Source organism: Plectrocnemia conspersa, unplaced genomic scaffold, assembly GCF_051122295.1.
Source record: "Plectrocnemia conspersa isolate PC_06_02 unplaced genomic scaffold, ASM5112229v1 ptg000006l, whole genome shotgun sequence".
In the NCBI taxonomy this organism is placed as follows: Eukaryota; Metazoa; Arthropoda; class Insecta; order Trichoptera; family Polycentropodidae; genus Plectrocnemia; species Plectrocnemia conspersa.
The window spans coordinates 13,523,862-13,545,638 of NW_028277170.1; the positions used below are offsets into that span (position 1 = coordinate 13,523,862).

At 32.8% G+C, this 21,777-nt stretch overlaps 2 protein-coding genes across 4 annotated transcripts in view; both read right to left on the reverse strand.

Moving 5' to 3' along the window:
- Positions 1 to 21,777, reverse strand: part of LOC148234283 (uncharacterized) — a 262,549-nt gene that overhangs the window by 228,525 nt on the left and 12,247 nt on the right. The window lies entirely within an intron of this gene.
- Positions 16,104 to 18,311, reverse strand: LOC148234284 (uncharacterized). The gene is made up of 2 exons (XM_088187758.1): positions 17,600 to 18,311; positions 16,104 to 17,527 (listed from the first exon to the last, which is right to left on the reverse strand). The coding sequence occupies exons 1-2, from the start codon at positions 18,181 to 18,183 to the stop codon at positions 17,011 to 17,013; spliced, it is 1,101 nt and encodes a 366-aa protein (XP_088043884.1). The 5' UTR covers positions 18,184 to 18,311; the 3' UTR covers positions 16,104 to 17,010.

A 21,777-nucleotide genomic window follows, 5' to 3' on the forward strand; every position in this document is an offset into this window, starting at 1 on the left:
ATGCTATCGTTTTGTTCTCGACATTTTTCGAATAACAAACGTTTAATGGGTCTATTCTAATGTATCATTTAAGCTAAGCATTATCACATATTTACATAACGTATCTACTTATCGAATTAGAACCATAATTGTCTAAAACCAAAGTTGTAATTGTCTAAAACCAAACTAATGTAACCAAAATTGTTAAACTAATCTAACCCAAAATTTACTACTCCAAAACTAGCTCTACAGCCCTTGATGGGCATTTACTGCATCCAGGAGATTTCTCCACTTCAGCTTACTTGACTTTTCGGTCGTAAATATTCGATTTACACAAAATCTTTGTCGATTTTTTCAAAATGCCATAAGGCATAAAAATGATACTTCAGAATACGAACACCACATCTGTGACTATCCTAGAATTTGTCGCCATCGATTCTAAATAAGAATTCGTTATGGTGTGACTAGGGATTCCAAAAATACCGACTTTTGCAATACCGGTATTACCGAAAAAAATATTTCTATCGACGGTATTACCGGTTTTTACCGGTAATACCGTCTTCTTTTATTCAACTTCTATTATTAATTCTCCCAATTGTTTCATTTATCATTAATTTGTTAACTATTGGTTATTAATAATTAATTAATTTGATAATTTACGTTAGTTAATTGTTAATTACTTTCATAATAATTAAACTTATTAAATTTTATAAAAGATACACAATACATTTTTTTTGAAAATGTACTATTAATCGATAAAATTTAATAACAATGAGGAGGTCAAACAATTTATTAAAACTAATTATTACATTATTACAATACATACATTCAAATCATTACATTACGTTTATTATATCAAAATATTTTATAAAAAGAAACAGAAAAAAATAGAATGAATTTATTTAAAATATTTTTTTGTATTAAAATAGGATTTTAAAAAACACAATGTATCTAAACTTTCGTCCGCTAACCTAGACCTTATTCTCGTGCAAATTAATCCTGCGGCTGAAAAGGCTCTCTCGGACTCTACACTAGTAGGACGAATGGTTTTTAAATATTGGTAAACCATTTCTAAATGTTTACCACGAATGTTTTGCTCGCAAAAAGTTTTCATTTCTTTGCGTATCGTAGTTTGTAAATTCGAGCTTTTATTTACTCTTTCATTTCGGACATTATAATGAAGATTTTGATACATTTTTTTTATATAATTTTTCTTTTAATGAGCAAAAATTGTTGTCACTTGGCATATCTTCATTTAAAATAACTTCTTCAGGATTTTCATGATCTTCATTTTCATTTTCCTCTTCATGTAAATTTAATTTCTCTATCAAGTCTATTATTAATTTGGTTATCATTGTTTTCGAAGGTAATTTTTAATAGGCTGTGATCATTGTGATTTTGTTGTTCTGGGTTGTGTAGAAATTGTAAAACTTTCGAATAAATTGTGCTAATTTCTGCTGCGCGTATTACTGATCAGCAAGGATGCCAAAACAAAACTGTATAAATTTGGCGACTCTTTTGAGAAACTGACCGAAAAAGATCTTGCCTTTCCGGCCGGCCTTTTTTACCTGCTATTCAAAAGAGCGGTCAAATGTATCGGAATTACTTCCGACGGCCATTCGCTGACTCCAATCCGTCCAGATAAATTAGGTATATTGGGGGTCATAAAATATAAAAGCTTCTTAGAAATGTACACCCATCTGTTTTGTGTTGATGTAGACGTAGACAATGAAATGCCAGTCAACAAAGAAATAGGACTTAAAATATATCATTTTTAACGAAATTAATAAATTTCGGTAATTACCGGTTTTTTATTTTGTAATACCGGTAATACCGAAGATGTAGTTTTCATCAAAAACCGGTAATACCGGTTTCGGTATTACCGGTAATGGAATCCCTAGGTGTGACATTTATATAAACCGAACTAGGAAAATACATAAGGATATTCGAAACGATTTTGTTTTAACAAAATCTAGTACCACTAATTATTTTTTAAAAATTTAATTTTATATGAAAAAAAATATAATAACGATATCTGTTAGAAGAATATACTATTAAAAATATTATTAATCTTTTTTGGTGCCCTAAAATATTCAAAGATGTCAGTAAGAGTCTGTCGAAGTCCCCGATAAGCATGTGGTATTATAACTTGACCACGTGACCACGATGCAGCGGTCGACATGCGTGTTGACCATAGGACGCCTACGCGCATACTGAAATTGAACCGAGTTACTCGTTCTATCTCAGTTTGCGAAAAACCATATCATTATCTCTCTCACTCTCGTCACTTAACACGCGAGAGAGCGAAAGGGGAAGTATCTCACCGCTCGCATTCGAAAGAGCAGCTCCGACTTCGGATCCTTTGACTTCGGTCCGTTTTCCGACAATGTTCGGAAGTGCCCGAAGCTGGCCAAGTCGACTGAATTACTTCTATTTCACCTCCCGTTCTCCGTAGCCTCGGACAACTTTTTTAGAGCGGGCAGAACCGAAATCGACCGAAGTAACCCCGAAGTAACCACTATACTGGCCAACTTCCAGAGAGTGTAGTGCAGGCATTACTATTTTTCAAATGCTTCTGCGATATAATATTGCTGCGATTTTGAAAAGCCCTTTTTAAATCCTTTTTTTAGCACGCACGCTTTGTTTTTAAAATGTAATTTTTATTTTTATGGTTAGGTGACGTTTTAAATTTCGCGTTTATATAATTGGAGAACACTTTAAACACGATTGATAAAAATATATGTATATCTGAAAGTTTCAGGTACATTTTCGATTTATTAGGGAATCGGTAACTTTGTGGCACATTGTGTACGTATCCATAATAATAAATAAACTTTGTTTTTTAACCACGAATAAAGTTTTAAAAATAATTTATCGTCAACTAGTTTCAAGAAACCTTTAAAACACCTTTGTTTTTGGGAGATTTTAACAGTTACGAGTATTATCATTGTTTTCGTATTTTTAAAGTTCACGAAATGTATAAAATATATATCAATATATGTTTTATATTATAGCTGATATATATTTGAAATTATAATCGCTCTATTCATAAGAGTGTTTTATACAGAAGGAAAATAAAATACATATTTTTGTTTCGATATATGTAAATGTAATAATATTTAGAAAGGCCGTAAAATGATTGACAAAAAACAGCATAAATAAATCCTAATATTTCATTACGAGTTATGGGGGATATACAAAATATTTTTGTTTGTAAGTAACTGCTTGTAATCTTCTAAAATAATATATTTAATAATATATTTAAATAAATAGTTAAGCTGAATACTTGAAAAAAATGTTTTTCTATATATACATATATATATGTGATTGCCATTGAACTTCTAACTATATGTGATCTAATTACGATTGATCATGGTCTTAATGTGGTCATGATTGCACGTTGAAAAACAAAACCATTTTGTATTTTTTCTCTGGATATGTTGCTTTCGATAATAACTTTTTATACGGTATAAGTACGTTTTTTATTTTGATAAGCTTTTGCAAAATAAAATAAAAAATAATTCTTACCTATCGTAAGTTTTAATTTAAAAACTACTAAAACATTTTATTGATTAAAATATGAATAATAAATATTCATTATTAATTTGCAATCAGTTACTTAAATTGTGCATATTTATTAATTAAAATAATATTTGAAACATATTTCATGAAAAAATATATTTTTTAATTTTCTTTAATTTAAAGAATTAAAAATTTCATTGGGTCAAATATCGACATTTGGCAATTTCGGAGAAAAGGTTAAAGTTACGTATATCATTAATAATAAAATATATGAAAAATCTACTCAACTTTAATATTATATAATGCGACCATTAAGTCAAAATGTATGAACACTATCTGTCATCCAGTACTATAGATTTTTTGAAAACATAGAACGCGATAAAATAAATAATAACATGATCATTCAATACCACCACATTTTTTAGTTTTACTTTTAAGTTGTTTTATTTTCAAACTTGCTATTTAAACTATGAAAATCGCGCAAGAGACATAAATATGACATTGCTATATTTACATTTTATTATTAAATGAGATAAAAATAGTTTTCCGAAGGTGGACGATGAAAAATTTTGTCGTTTAAAAGTGGGCGTTTCAGAATCTATGCTATATACGATAGTATATGTGAAAGGATATTCTCTGAAAAATTTAAATACTTGATTCGTACAATTTTTTTAAATTATTTTTAAACAATATTCAAATTAAAATATATCATCGATATTTTACAATTTTATTTCGTTTTCAGATGTCAAAACGATAACGAAATAAATCTAATTTTCCGTAAAGTTTCCCACTCATTTTTTTAATATTTTGTGTAATTCATATATGTGTAATGAAATACAAGATACAGATTCATAATCAGTTTCTTGTTTACAAATAAGTAAAATACAATTTTTTTTTTTTCATTTAGTTTAAGTTTAAGCGTAATACATATCCTTTTTCAAATAACTTATGATTAATGGGTGATATTCAGGAAGTTATTTCAGCTGTACTTACAAAACTATTACATATGTATTTGGCTGAATTTACTTAAAGCTTGTTTTAAATATTAAAATATTCCCATTTTTATTTAAGTGTCTTTAAGTGTTAATGGCGAATGGAACAACTAGCAATTACGTATTGATATATTGATCCCTAACTACTTGTATTGCATTGTCATTTATGAATAATACAAACCCTATTAGAAAGAGTGCACAGTGTGCTTTGAAAATATCGAACAATTTTCAGATACAATAAATGAAATATGCTTAAATCAATATTTAACATTTCATTTTTAAATGCAGTTCATTTTATTTTTACATAAAAGAGTGCAGAATAAATAGTTTAATGGCTGTTTTTAAAGATAGAACATAGGACATTCGCGAATCATATGAAAGATAAATAGTCCTCGACATTGAAGCAGTTCTTTATTTCCAGAACACAAATTAAATCCAACAATTTACACAAAATTGATTCAAAAATTTTAAGTTCTATAATAATAAATTGAAAGAGGCTCCCAAAAAACTTCCATAGTACATAGAAAAACTTTCAGTACTTCAAGCCATTCCTTACAATCAAGTAATTAATCACAGTTACTTTGTAAACATTTTATATTTTCTACTTTGTTGAAAATGCTTTTAAAATGTAATGCTGATGAAAACGGTAATTGAAAGATAATTATATTGTTTCAGTTAATAATAATCTTTTAAGGGATTGTAGTGGGATGAAGGATGATGAGAAATCGTCGTAACACTAATATGCAGTTGGCATATTAAGTGCCATGACGTAATAAAGAGTGGTTAATCAATTTAAACGTCACTCTAAAACAATGCAGAGCATTGTGGAAGAGATTCATTCAAAGCAGCAGACAATACAATTATGAATCGCCATTAATTCATTATGGCTGACTACCCATAAGTATACACATATAATAATAGAAAACATAGCGTATAGAAAATGCTCGAATAAATGAACTTTAGTCAGGAAAAATAAAGAACGCATATAATTCATCAAAGCTGCTGGCAAGTAATTGTATAAAAAGGCAGACTCGGCAGATTCGGCACTCTACTTCGGATCAAAATTCAGAACAATATTTTTTTATTACAAATATTTTTTATCTTAAATATATAATTATAAATATTTCCTTAAAAATGTTAGTTTAATTATATTCAATCCCTATTTTTAAATTAACCATACACCTTAAAATAATATAAAATCTATGTATAATAAGATAACGATTTAATGTCGAGTGAGATTTCAGATTCGCATGAACAATGTTTACATTGTTTCACGATGTAGCAATTTTTCACTACAGTAAACTAACGAATCTGCTCTTGTTCATTTAAATCAGGGGCTCTCAAGTTTTGATATTTTTTAGCATTCGCCCAATTTTCTATCCAACACTAAGCATTCTATATGCGAATAGCGAATAAATACATTATTCGTTACATTTAGCTATTTAAAAAAATTGAATAAATACAAAATAAAAAAATAAACGCAACCCCTGCAAAGTGATTCAACGATAAACTTAATTAATACAAAGCTTTACCCGGTTTAAAATTTGGTTACGCCCGCTTCGCGTTAAGCCCGATATTAAAAAGCGGCTCTAGAGTTATGCCATATTCACATCGACGTGACACTGAATAATGAACCTTGACCGTACAATATCTTCAAACTGAGTCATTTGCTTGTTGGGTTTCTAGGGTCTTTGAGCCGTTGGGCATAAATAATTATAACAAATAAACGTTAATCGAGCATACTCAAATAAAATGACGATTACAGAAAAGAAAGGTTCGATATTTTCATTATCATTCAAGCGTATTGCTTCGTTATTCCGCGTTAGTATAAACACAACATTATCCGATCGCTTCTGGATTTTGGTGCAAATTTTTGGTGTAAATAATTTTAATTTAAAAAAAAATAAGCTTCAATGCTATTGAAAATTTGTGTTTTTAAAACACGCGCTGAACAGAAATGGATCAGCTCGAAACCCATAAAGTCCATTAATCAGTTTCAAAATCAAGCATTCCAAGTGTTCATTTCACTAATTTTCTTAACCGCTTGTCGGGCGCGCTCACATATGTGTCAAAAAAAAGTGTCCCATTTCGGGCAATGACACACATGTGGAAGCAATCTCATATTAAAAAAAACAAAGGCGTTTTGAAACGAAATCCACTTGGGTCAAAGACGCTCATGTGTGTCAACTTTTGAGAGTGATTTACGAGACAAACAAAAAAATAGCTAGGGTAAAAACTGTGTCATATAGAAAGGGAAAAATGCAAAAAAAAAGGGTAAAAAATATTTTTTAAAAAAAAATCTTCTACTTGTTGCAATTTTTTTTTTGTGGAATTATTATATTTTATACAAAAATCTGGAGGACGATCAAGTAACCTATTATATCGTTTAGACGTCATAGAAAAAACAGTCGAAAATTATTTCCATATGTTGAGTTCTACCCCTCGTGGAAGACCACCTGCTGCAACTCACCCTCATCGTTTGACCAAGGCATTTTATAGAAGATATACCGCCTACAGAAAAGCAACCACTTAGAGAAGATATTGTCATCTGTGTTCAAAAAAAAGGATGTAAATGGCCATTGAATTCGAAAGATGACAACAAACATGTGTCGTCCTTGCAACGTCACTCTTTGCACGCCCCGTTTCCTAATTTACTAATTATCGCGAGCTACAGTTTGAGAGCCACTGTTGTTGGACTGACACTCGTAAAATGACAAAGAGTTATTATAGGTTCATATTTCACTAGAATATTATAAAGGGTCGCTTGTTCTATCATCCAAAATATGGCATTGCAGCAGTGTTTCTCAATATATTTTTTACACTAAAAAATAAAAATAATTAGGAAATTCGTGTTAAAAAAAATAAAAATATTTTTTACGTTATTATATGATTAAATACTATAAATTATCGAGATAATTCGAGATACCCATAAATGAAAAAAAAAGTCGCCCGGTAAGCGGTTTTAATGATTCTAATAAGTAACGATTTGGAGAAAATCAAGAAAATCGCGTTAATTTTTTTTAGCGGCTCCACGACTCCGCACCCTGCCATAAAGCCAGGAGTGTCACCGCATTTCTGGCTGAAAAAAACGTGCAGTTTGTGCCATGGTCAGGGAATTATCCTAGCATGAACCCTATTGAAAGCCTGTGAGAGCTCACGAAGATTGGGGGGTGGCCAAGGGGGTGATTATAAACAAGCAGCAGCTCATCGAAACCCTCATCCGGACGTGGCATCACTCTCCTGAGCTAAGGCAAAATGCAAAATTGTGCATTGAGAGTATACCAAGACATAAAAAAGCTATAATTGTGGCAAAAGGCGGTATTACAAAATGTCCACTTTATATGCGATAATAACGAATATTGTGTTCAAACGTTCCCAATTAAATGTTCTTATTAATAAATAAAAATTACTGTGCCTAAAATCATAGATATATATTTTTTATGAATATAAAAGCGAAAAAAAATTTCATAGGCATCCCTAATAATGTGGCAACCTGCTGTAGTATGTGAATATAAAAATACAGTATATTACTGTGGATATCTTTATATTATTAATGAACAGAGAACTGTATAATCGTTAAAGAGAACAAACTTCAATAACTGATATTGCTTTTAGAGCGTCGAGCTACGAAAGAATTTCAGGCTTCTATATTTATACCTGAATAGTAGAAAAAAATATATAACAGCTTTTGCTACTTTACATTTTTCATATACCAATCAAGATAACGACACAAAAACGCCTTTGGATTATTTAAAAACCGAGATTTTAGTTCATCGATATTAAAAAAAAAAATTTAGCACATTTTTCCAATCTATCGATTTTCACGAGTAGCGGTTTATTCTTATTTGATCATTATTGTAGTTCTTAGATTACTAAAGCAAAAATAAGGCTAAATATTGTAGTTAAAAAACATTTTTTTCCATTTAAATACTTTTGACCTATTAAAAGCTACCAAGAAAGAATATTGGCATAAGCATATTTTTAAATATCTGACACGGTCCCACCCTTTTTTATAGTGGTATGAAAAACCGCAAGGGTTGTGAAACATGTAAAAGTATTCGTACAAATTCAATTTTTTTTTTAAAAAAAATCAGCAAATTTCTCGAGAATTGACAATTTTAGATTTAGCATTATACCCCTCAATGTTTGGGAAAAGGCAGCCGCTTCCACATCGTCAGATCTGGTCCAGAGTTTCGAGACAACTTGAAGACTTTACGAAGCAGACAAAAACGGTATATATTATATCATAATGTTGCACAAATTTTACGACCGTATTGTTGTCACTAAAAATAATTTATTAACTTTTATAATTTAAACTTAAAAAAACGCGTTTACTTAGCATCAATATCGCGCAGCATTTTAATTAAAACAAGTTCTCGTCTCGAATAAAACAAATATAAAAAAACTCTGTTCGTGAATTCAATTATTTTAATTATGCTTTTAAATTATAGTATATTTTGTAACCAAATATCAAGCAAAAAAATATGTCATTCTAACCACTAAACATAATATTAAATTATGAAACGTAAATAATTTTACTATACTAGTAAACTAGCAGGGCATCTGAATATTCTAGCAACGGTTTATTAATTCCTAGTATAATCGGTAGCTGAACAAATCGGTCTAATTTAACGCTAATAGAAAAAATGGTAATTCTATGTATTACCCTACGGGTTCCTTACTCTATTTCGTATGCTCACCAATAAATCAGTTTCTTTCTGATCTTTTACTTTTCACATTTATTATTTTTCTATTGTTAACAATTACACTGGCCAACAAAGATTTTGTAACTAGGATTTTGATGACTGATTTGGACTAAGGCCGGTTTCACACGTGCCGGGTGGATTTGCCCGGCGCCGTGTAGTAGGGATGGTGTTGTATGGGCTAGTACCTATCATTCCAGACGTGCCGGACAAATCTACCCGGCGCCGGACCGACGCTGACTGCCGGGTTGTCGCCGGCCGCGCTCACTAAACTGTCCGGCGCCGGGTACCGAGTTGAGTGTGGTGGGGGTAAAACTCAACATGAACCGGGCCGTTGACAGTGATTGTGGTATCTTGTAATAAAATTATTAAATATATTCCTCGTGTTTAGGCAATAGCGGAAGAAATAGACCTCGAAATTTTAATTATATTAATGTAATCTCTTTTAATTATCTTAGTAGAATACATACAAAAATAAAAAAATAACGCGAAATGTGTGGAAGGACTTATGTGAAGCCGTTAATCCTAAATTACTGGCACCAGTTGACGGGGTATAGGTCGGGTTGGGAAGAAACCGGCCAGAAACCGGCCAGAAACCGGCCAGAGACCGGCCACGTGTGAAAGCTTTGTAAACGGCGCCGGCCCGGTGCCGGGTGAATCCATCCGGCACGTGTGAAACCGGCCTAAGTTTATCATACATATTCAAAGTCTATATGGTGACCATGATGTATCACGTCTAATTTTTATGTTACAGTAAAATTATTGTTTGAATGGACCCCATACATTAAAAATGTACCGGTGATTTGTACATAGGAATGTTATTATTCAAGGGTTTAATGAAAGATGTAATAATATGGAGTAAAAGTAGTAGGTAATTTATTTACTAGTTTATATTAAAAACGATCACAAATGTATGAAGATAAACATCAGTTAAAAACATAATAAAAAATGCTCAACTTAGCTTCTGAAATTTTATGATAAGATATTAAAAACCAGTTCCTTTTTTGTCTAACGCTTTCACGAAAAAAATCACGAGACCAAGCTTTATGTGTATGGCAACGTCACAAATGGGCGTGCGTCAAAAAAGCGCTGCATTAAAAGCGCTGCGTCATAAGAGCGTTTATCAAAGTAGCGCTGTAACAACATAACGTACGTCAAATGCGCATACAGTCATAAGAGCGCTTGTCATAAGAGCGCAAAAGTATTTTGAGAAAATGAAGTAATAAATATTTTATGAATTAGTATTCAAAATATAAGTAAATTGTAAGAAATTTACAAAGAATAAAAATTCACGAGATATAGGCGGTAAAATTAGTATTTTATGTGCCAGAGCATAATGACTATGAAAATGATTAATCAATGAAAACAGTATTATTTATTAATTATTACGTACATACGAAAGTATGGCTCCCCATCCCCATACGTACGATATATTAATGATATAGTTAATAACGTGAAAAAATGTAAAATTCATCTATTTGCGAATGACACATTAATGTATTGCATAGGTGATAACATTAAAGAAATTGTAAATAATTTAAATAATGAATTAAGTATATTAGAAATATGGTTAAAGAATAATGTACTTAAATTAAATGAGAATAAAACTAAATGTATGTTTATTAATTATAAAAATGTGTTAGATAATAGTACCAAAATAGTAATAAATAACTCTAGTATAGAAATAGTGGATAATATAAAATATTTAGGAGTAATTGTTGATACAAAATTAAATTTTAAAGAACATTGTAATTACATATTAAAAAAAATTAGTAGAAAAATAGGTTTATTATCTAGATTAAGAAATATATTAAGTATAAATACAAAAAAAATAATCTACAATAGTATAATATTGCCCCATTTTAATTATTGTGCAACACTATTAAATATGTTAAATAAATTAGACAAACAAATGTTGCAAAAATTACAAAATAGGGCAATGAGAGTAATCTTAAATAAAAATAGATTAACTAATTGTAAAAGTATGATTGATAGATTAGAATGGTTGAATGTTCAAGAAATATTGAGTATGAATGTTTTAGTATTTATATATAAGTTAGAAAATAATATGTTACCAGAATATTTTAATAAGTATTTAATAAGAAATAAAGATGTACATAAATATAATACTAGAAATAGAGAAAATTTAAAGATAATTAAGTATAAGAAAACGAGTACGGCTAGAGGAGTTATGTACGGAGGTTTTGATTTATATAATAGTCTTCCAAGAGAAATCCGAAACAGCAAAAATATAACGGGTTTCATAAATGGAATAAAAAAACACCTTCGTACATATAGAAATAAATTATAATATTAAGTCTTTATTATTGTATATTTTTATTTTTTCTCTCTGTTGTGTATTTTTTATATATTTTTTATATGTGTTTACTAAATTTGTTAGATGTAAAGATTAGCTATTAAGCTAAATAAATTAATAAAATAAATAATAAATAATACATATATTTTGTACTAAAATGAAACGCTTGTTTTGAATTTATCATTAGATTTGTTCTGTAATGTTTCATTAAATTGACAAATAATTATCGACTCGACTTGCAATAAATGCGTACAGCTATAGGGCAGGTATATAGCCCTCTTTTGACCGGCCGCCGTTGTTCTGCTATCCCATAAACACAAGAAGCAGCAATACTTCGTAAATATTCCATGCAAACCTAGTAGTAAGGCAACAACTTTCCAAGTCTCCACAAATATTCCATTGGAAATTATCATATTTTATCAGATTCATCAGAAGAGATATAGTGTCGTAGATTTCTTTGATATTGATCACAATTGGAATCGATGGTTTTTTAATTACCATTGTGAAACAAAACTGCTTTTAGATGAATCTATTAAAAGACGCCAGTCACTTGGAGCTTAATATTCGTTCATTTCTTGGAATAATCCATAGGTTCTTCATGAAAAATAATATCTTGGGTGGTGGAGTAGATACTTGTATGTCAGAACTATGGAACACTGGTCTTATGGTAGATGGAAGGTTCGGATACGAAATGTTTATTTTTACTTGAGAATCCTATGTACGTCAGTAAGGCAGAAGTAGTAAATGATCTCTTGGTTTCCTCCACATCATTGGAACAACAAATGACATCGTTCTTCCTTTCCATGTAACCACTGAGTTAGGTTTACCTTACAAGATGTGCAGCAAACATGAGGAGCCTATGATTTGTCTTGAAGTATAATAGTAAAAATTTTCAGTTTTAATCTTTGGAGTAGTATTAGTTCTCTGTGTGACAGCTATATATGTTCTATATATGTAACAAAAACTGTCAACCGCAGTCTTTCAGTGTCTTGATACGCCTTTAAGCATTTTACTGATTTTACGTATTATTTTGCGGGTTCCTAAGTGCACTTTCTCGCTAAAACTGACAATCAACCACGAGACATACTATGTCAGTTAACAGCAGTGTTGCCTATATTACTGTGTTGCCAATGTAAAAAAGTGTTGCAAACACAAATAAAACATTAGTTTTATGGAACAAAATATGGTATATATTGCTCATTTAAATGGTCCTCGTTTATTTCGTGCATTTTTCTCTTCGATATATTTTTAATATTTTAATTAGCGTATCTCTTTTTTAATAATTGCTTGTAAACATGATCGTTTCTTTTATGAGATTTCTCTATTTACTAAGTAATGTGCCGTCGGCGAAGTTAAACAATAATGCGATTGGTCCTAAAATGGTCTTCTCTTCCATTGGAGGTTCACTTACGACACAAACGCTCTCTCGACGGAGACTCTTGAGCTTACACCGCTGCCCGTTTATTATATATCAGTATATTCTTACATTTGTATAAGACAATAAACTGTAAATCAAATAGCTCTTCATGCGTCTAACTGGCCGAATAAGTCGTACCACTCGACCACAAACCCCGAAAGTAGCTCTTGAATTTTCAAATTCAAGAGCTACCTTAATCAGGTCCATAGTTATGATGTTATGAGGGATAAAGTTATGTGGTCATTACTATAAAACTTAACTGGGTCATTTTGAGAGCATACCGTCAAATGGAAACTATTGTATTATCATATGTAGAGTGATCACTCTAGGTTTATCGTGCGGCATTAAACGGTTGCAATTTGTGGTTTTACCAAGAGACAGTCGCATGGCGAGGGTTATTTTTTAAATTTTCCTAAAGTTTTCTTTTTACGTTCGTCGTTAACAAGCGTCTTCTGAAAGCTTTCGGCTGTGTTCGTCGGACGTTTACGACCGTTTTGACTATTTCTCTTTCGCGGAGAGGAAATGGCTTCCGACGATTGCACGCCGAATATATCTTCCGACTCGACTGTCTATGCCCACAACTCCGAGCACTCAAAGTGAGGAGGAGCTGAGCTTAAAAGTTTTTTTCTTCATGTGTGTAATATATGGGGGCACTTTTAAAACTTCGCGCTCTTATACTCAGAAACAAATTATCCATTAAAAATATTGATTATTTTTAACTGCTATTAGTAGCATTGTTGTTATTTAAATAGTACGTAAATATAATAAATGAGGAAGCAACATGAGTGTAATATAAAATCACATAAAGTATAAATAATAAATACTATTTTTTTAAATTGTATAATAACTTATCACGAAGCCTCCGTCATCAACCGTGAAATTAATTGAGCGCGTTTATCTCAAATTGGTTCATCAATTCTTTGCACTATTCTGATCGATATCTCACAAATGAATACTATTGTTTTGTAATCGGTAGGAAGTCAGTTCGATGCACTGATTGCGTATTATCGCCGACAGTGCGATAGGGTGCGTTAATGTACAAATATCAACGTTCTCTAAAAGAGCAATTACTGTATTTTTTTTTTTTTTTTTTTTTTTTTTTTTTTTTTTTTTTTTTTTTTTTTTTTGTTTATTACATAATTAAATAATACATTTTTATAAACATATATATTTACATTTCATTGGTTGCTGGTTAATTACCATTATCACAATTTACGATTGATTAGCTAAATTAAGAGGAATTACAAAAATAAGAATAATAAAAGAACATAAAATACGTTAAGTTTAGGTCAAAGTACATAAACACCTTTAACAAAAAAAAAAAAAAAAAATTATAAATTATATATTTTTAATATAAAACTCGTGGACCTGGAGCTGTTAAATTAATAGATACAATTTATGCGTCAGAGCAAGATGTGCTTTGGCATTTTGTGTTTATATTTAAATTTGAGTTTGTTTTTGTCGTAATCACCGATTCTTGAGATTAAAGGGTTAGTATGATTTCGCGGTATTTTTTTATAATAATTATTAGTATGGTGGTGAACATGTTCTTTAATAGTTGGAATTAAATATTTATTATGAAGTTTTTTGAGGTTAGTATAAAAAGGTGTATTATAAATTATTTTTATAGCTTTATTTTGAACAACTTGTAGCTTAGAAAAGTTAGTATTACACGTATTACTCCACACTGGGCAGGCGTAAGTCATTGCCGGTCTGATTAATTGCTTATATAATAGAATTTTATTTTTAGTATTTAGCGCACTTTTTCGATTAAAAATTGGTTTTAACGCCGCAATGGCTGCGAGCCCTTTAGATTTAAGTTCGGTTATATGTTTATTAAATTTAAGCTTGGAGTCCAGGTGAATTCCGAGGTACTTAACGCTCGCCTTCCATTCTATACACTTTCCCTGCTCGCTTATAATAGTCGGGGGCAAAGGTTGTCTTCGAGTTGTAAAAATTATAGCCTCCGTTTTGTCCTGATTTATTTTTATTTTCCACTTTTTGAAATAATTACTTAAGAGAGTTAAGGATTTTTGCAATTTTATTGAAATAGGCTTAAGACCGTAAGAGCTACTCATTATCGCCGTATCATCGGCATACATTGAAAGACAAGTATTTTTTAAAATAGGTATATCATTTGTGTACAAAATGTAAAGGAACGGTCCAAGTAAACTCCCCTGAGGAACACCAGCTGGGATATTACGCGGTATCGATTGTTCATTATTTACTGAAACAACATAACTTCGACGATCAAGGTAGGAGCGTAACAAGTGTAGCAGATAGTTAGGGGTTTTATATTTGTGGAGTTTGTAAATCAATCCATCATGCCACACAGTATCAAACGCTTTTTCCACATCTAACATTAAGAGTCCCGTTGATTTTTTCATGTTAAAATTAGCAGAGATGTGTTCTGTTAACCTATTGAGCTGATGAGTCGTAGAGTGGTTTTCGCGGAAGCCAAATTGTTCATTGATAATTTTATTCCCCAAAGATCCCTTTAAACGTGATAAAATTATTTTTTCAAATAGTTTACTGAATGACGGTAATAAGCTTATTGGACGATAATTAATTGCGATAGTGTTATCCTTTCCTGGCTTTCTAATTGGGTGGATCTTTGCGGTTTTCCAAATAGCGGGAAAGTACCCGAAAGATAAGCAGGCATTAAAAATATTTGTTAGATAATTGATGCTAATTCTTGGAAGTTGTTTTATCGTAACGTTATCTAATTTATCTATACCGGGACTTTTTCTATTCTTTAAATTTTTTATGATGTTATTAACTTCTGATAAGCCAACTTTGTTCACTAAACTAATATCTACGCTAGATGAATTAATATTTCGTATCGCACGGGCGACTTTGTTGTCTATTTTTGAATCTAAGTAATTTACAGTAAGCGAATAAGATGTGGAGAAAGCGCTGGCTAAATTTTCTGCCTTATCCTTGTTCGTGCATGCGATGGTGTTTCCATTTTTTAATGGGGGTATTTCCGAATGTTTATATTTAAGTGATTTAGTTATTTTCCATAAGGAATTATCTGCCGGGTTTAGATTTTTTAGTTTACGCGTCCACGATTCGTTTTTTATTTGCTGAATTTTATCGCGAATATAACTAGTTACGCGGTTTATTACAGATTTAAGTCGCGGAGATTTATTATTTTGCCACTGTTTTCTTAGTTTATTTTTGATTTTTATTATTTCGATAAGTTGTGGAGTAAGTTGATTTTTATTATTATGATTTTTACGCGTCGGTATTGATGATATTTTAGCTTCTTCGATAACGGATGTTAAATAACTGATATCATCGTCAATTTGTTTAATGTTATGCGGAGTATAATTCTGTCGCTCATCTTGCAAACGAGACTCGACTATATCTTTAAACTTTTTCCAGTCAGCTTTTAAATAGTCAAAAAGCGTTTCAGAGACTACCTCCGCTGAACCCTCCAGCGAGAATAACACTGGAAGATGGTCAGAAGACAATGCCTGAACGCAATACATTTCTGACGTATTTAAGTTACCCTTGACCAAAGCAATATCCAGAATTGACGGCGTCATGTGATTGGAAGGGTAATGCGACGGTGAATTTGGAAAGTTAACAATCGTGTCAGAGTCGCTCAAGTAGTTAAAAAGTGACGCTCCAGATCGATTTGCCCCAGAACAGCCCCAATGCATATGACGGGCATTGAAGTCCCCAGTCAGAATGACCGAGTCTCCTAAAGAAAATATCGAATCTAGATCACTCCGGAGCAGTTCGTCACTAGGCGAATTATACCCCGCAGCAATTATTATTATTTTATTTTTATGAATAATTTGAATCGCGACGGTTTCTAGATTATTAGTGTTAGTGTTTATACGTGCGTGTTTTATCGATTTTTTAACAAATATCGCGACCCCTCCGCCTGGCCTTGAGGGTCGGTCCCTCCGAATGCAGGCAAAGTTAGGTAAATATACGTTAACATGTGGTTTTAGATAAGTTTCGGTGACTACGACAATATCAAGTTTGTACTCACTGATTAACAGCTCCAGCTCTCCGGTTTTGTTACGGATCCCACGGGAATTCCACGTCATGAGTTGAATGTCTTCTTTAGAAGAGGTCATCGAGATACTCGACCATCATCAAAGCAATTTCAATTTTGCTAGCGCACTTTCCGGCCTTAGTTCGGATTTCCTGGAGTATAGTCAGCATCCTGCGAAGCTCATCAGTAGACATGGCTTCTGATGAGGGCTTCTCAGACTGTCGGGCTTGGGGGCGTTGTTGCGTCTTAATTGGGGTGGCTTCCGGGACGATAGTCGGTTTTTTCACTGCTGGTTTCGTTGGCCGAAGGGCAGGAAACTGACTCTGTTCCAGAGCGAACGTTGGCTTGGGTGCGGTCAGTACGGCGGTATGTGGCTTTTGCTGCCTCTTCTTCATCTGCAGGAGATATTCTGTCCTGCGAGGACAGTCCTTGTAGTTGGCCGGGTGACTTCCGCTGCATCCAGTGCAGGTTGCTGGCGTCTCTCGGTCTTTTTTTGTGCATTCGGAAGTGGCGTGGTTTCCTGTGCATTTCACGCATCTGGGGTCTCGTTGGCAGTTCCTCGCAGCGTGGCCATACTGCTGGCATCTGAAACATTGAGTCGCGTGCGACTTATTACGCTTGTATTTTTCAAGCGTGGCCTTAGTGAAGCAAACGTACCGGATGCTTCTTATGGACGTCACCGTCGTCTCAGCGGAAAATTGCGTCAGGTAGAGCCGCGAGGAGGTCTCTGCCTTGGTGTTCATCGCCGTTACTTTGACGACGCTTAATCCTTGCCGCTCCAAATCAGCAGCGATTTCTTCAACGGGAACCTCAGGAAGCCCCCTCAAGACAGATTTAACTGTCTTGTCTTCGTCGGCAGTGAAGGTGTGAAAGGCACGGCGGCCCTTCAAACCATCCATCAGGGTCGCTCGTAGTTCGAGCGTCGCACACTGGATGGAAACATTACCTCTTCCGGTGTAGCGGAGGGTAAAATTACCTGATTTGGTCATCGACTTGATGAGGTCGATGGTCTGGAGATGTGTGCCAACCACCTCCATGATGACAGGTGGCACTCTTGCGTGTTTACTCCCGGCAACTTCGGGGAGTTTGTCATACCTGTTATGACTTGAAGTCGGCAACAGGTTGGCGTCAGTAGAGGGTCGGGCAGTTTTCTTTGGCATCTGCCATTCTTGTTCTGCTGATGGCGATAGGTACGCTTTTAACGTACCCACCGCACGCTTGCGCGTAAGCGTCTTCTTCATCGCGCTGGCAATGTCTCTGGCGTCGTAGTTGTTGCAAATGGTCGCGGGTGGGGGGTCGGAGCTTTGAACGGCAGCGAGAGCAGGCGCGGATGCGTCCGTTCACCGCTGAGGTACAGAGCAGAGTGATGCAATTACTGTATATTATAGTACTAAGGCATAGGTAGCATAGATATTTGTGTAGTGTTCCAGTATTGTGATGATTCAATGCCCGTGAAACATTTTTTCAATTATGTTTTATCTAAATTGAAATCCATTCATATTTTAAAATATTTACGAACTTTTTCAAACAGTAATAATCAGAGCTTTCGATATAGATAATCTGGTTAGTTTTATTTACAAGCACATTTTGCCTTGTCATTTCTTCAAAAGTCCCCAGATATGCTATTGTGTCACTTTTTCTTGGATTGGATCTTGATATTTTCGAGATTTGAAACCGAATGAGTGCGACTTTGAGACTTTTTTGGCGTGTCGAGTTGTATTCTTGTTGGCTGTGATTTTGTGGAACAGCTGGTATCTGTCGCGATTAGGGATTCCAATCCCGGGATCCCGAATCCCGGGATCCCGGGATCCCGAACGATTTTCAATACTTGATGAGTCCCGGGATTATAAAACATAATCCCGAATTTTTCGGATTGGTTGATTTATCAAGCACAATCGAATTATTATTGACAACATCGTTATATTTCGTGTACAAACTTGCGCGAGTTGCACGTGTCATCTGTGAATCTTTGAGGCTGTGAGTCTGAACGTGCTTTTTCAGCAGCAGGCTGCTTAGGAACCAAAATCAGATCAAGGCTAAATGATAAAACACTTGATGCTTTGAGTTTTATTCAAAATAATGTTTTCAATTAATTGTGTCTATGAATGTACATATGTACATACATTGTCAAAAGTTCATTTTTTTCTTCTCAAATAAATATATAAGACCTTGCCTTTTTTATTTTTATTATATTATTTTCTATTTTAAGCCCAAGACTAAAATTATACGTACTTTATACATTGTACGTTATAAAAAACAGATGTAAAAATATATTGTATTATTCATTTTAAATTATTTTTATCGATAAAATAACATGAAAATTATCCCGGGACTGGTCCCGGGATCCCGGGATAGACTAAATGCAATACCGAAATCCCGGGATCAAAATTTTGGCCCGGGATTGGAATCCCTAGTCGCGATGTATCCTCGTAATGATGCTCGACGATCCGCTGATGTGCCTTGTGCTTCATGCAATGTCCTGGCTCGTCGCTTCTGCTGTGACTGTGAAGTATCTGTCTCATATGTGATAAGTGTCACATATTCTATAATGCTGATAATGAATAACGATGTTTGCAAGTCATTTGCATCAAAATATTTTCAGGAAACGATCCAGATGACCTCTTCGACGATTGTTAAGCAAATGCTAAAATAGCATAGTATTATGCGTATGGCAGAACGTTTTGTAATCATTATTTTCCATCTTGCTTTTGTGTCTGAGAATAACTCGATATTTATGTAAGAGTTATCTTTTTATTTATAGTTTCTTTAAAAAAATTAAAGTTTTAATATAATATTACTTTATAATAATAAATCATTTACGAAAATAATAAATTGTTAATAACCCCAAAATATATTTTAATTAAAATACAGAAGCTTTTTGAGCAGCCCGCTTGTGAAATTATATTATTCAACTGACTCGAATTTTTACCAAAACCGGTAGGTAATTGTTGAAAAATTATCCACAATTTCAATATCCGGTTAGGATATTCGTTGGTATTTATGATTGGTTCCTGGCCAATTAGGCCGTTCTGCGAGACTTATATAAATGAAAGTAAATACATAGTGTGCTCGCATTTCAGGTGTAGTGATCATAAGTAGATGGATTATTATAAAGCTAAACAAAAATATTTTAATAATTCAAAAGAAATATGTACAAGTTAAATTTCGTATAGTTATCTCTCAATGCTACAACACAAAATTAAGCAAATAGGTTTTACTATACGAAATACTCGTACGCTCATTACGATCCCGTAAGACGACTGCGTGATTAACCGTTGCTGAAGTGCGAAATTACCTGAGAAATAAATATCAAACGACAAGACAAACAACAAGTATCTTGGTTATAGTCGAAATGAGTATGACTCTGCCAAATATAATGATCTGTAGCAGGACTAAAAGGGAAACCGTATTAAGATAAAGTTTCCAGACTCTTGACAAACTTTCTTCATTAGAAGCCATATATAATAAATATCAAATACACGTATTGAAACATATACATGCATATATCAAATATATAAGTATCCTATTTTTAATTTATTGTATGATATATGATATATTACTCTAGTGTTGAGAATACTTTTTTCACTTTAAATTCTATACCTCGTAAAACGTTTATGCTATATAATTGTATTTTATTATAAATCTACCCATCACGAAATGACAGATTTCTCTAATGCGTCATAATGACTATTATACTATTAAGCATTAAAAAAAATTTGGTGCACACCTTAAATAGATGAGCACAATTTACTATTGCCAAAAACATCCTTGTTCTTAATAATCTCATTTAGAAGCTGGATGTCTCGTGCAAGAGGAGCGTTTCTAAGCGCTGACTCAAGCATAAGGGACGCGATCGCGACTTTCTAGAACACGCTGAAGCTCACAGTCATTGACGGATTGTCGACACCGTTGCTTGGCAACCTTAAAATCTACTTCATTGAGAAGACGCTACGCCGAGAATACAATGTATCCCAATACTCCTAGCAACTAGGATACAAATACGGATAATACACGTACTCCTTAGATTTTTTAAACTATTTAACAACACATTGTTTCACTTGTATTCCAGACAATGTAGCCATGTTGAAAGCGCGAATCGCTAATAAATTATTGAAGCCGAGCATTATTGCAAACTTTGGCGAAATCAATGAAATGTAATTGAAAATAATATTTAAATTGAATCAATAAAATAAAATTGTGTGTCACATCACTGCGAGATTTTTTTATATAATTATTCAAGTATGTTTATAATGAGTATTAGTTAAAAATAGTTACAATATATAATAATGTTATAATATATAAGTATTTTAAAATTCCTAAACGAAAGAAAAAAATAAGATTTGTAGCGATATTTTATTTTATAAACTGCTCAATCTATCCAATAATGGTATTTTAATTCTATGAAGTCTAATTATGATATTCATGTGAGCTTTTTATTTTAAAGCATGCATCATACAAGCATGGTATTAGGTCACGCAGACATATTTTTTATGGTTAATCCATCGAATGTAGTATATAGAAAATATCGTGATATCAGGTTATTGTTGCAATTTAAAAGTACGTCATCGAGTAGACTTTTATATTATACGCCACAATAAACACTTCATCAGAAAAAAACTATTATCGGCAACGTTGCTAGAGCCTGTGAAAGGCATCTGTGATCATCACTCTTCTCAGCTCCTTACTCAGGAGCAATAACCTCCGATGGTAGCACCTGCACAACTTCCTACGTACCTACTGCATATCAACTGCATTATTTTGCAAAAAAAATTAAACAATGGAGGTAGATTGTCTTTTTAATCCTTTTATATATCTTAAAGATAAAACAAACCAAA

Bases quoted from the DNA above. Each gene is read 5' to 3' on its own strand.
- LOC148234284 (XM_088187758.1), bottom strand. From the start codon at position 18,183: ATGAAGAAGACGCTTACGCGCAAGCGTGCGGTGGGTACGTTAAAAGCG. The intron at 17,528-17,599 runs GTACGTTTGCTT...TCAATGTTTCAG, and splicing joins ACGTCCATAAGAAGCATCCG to ATGCCAGCAGTATGGCCACG.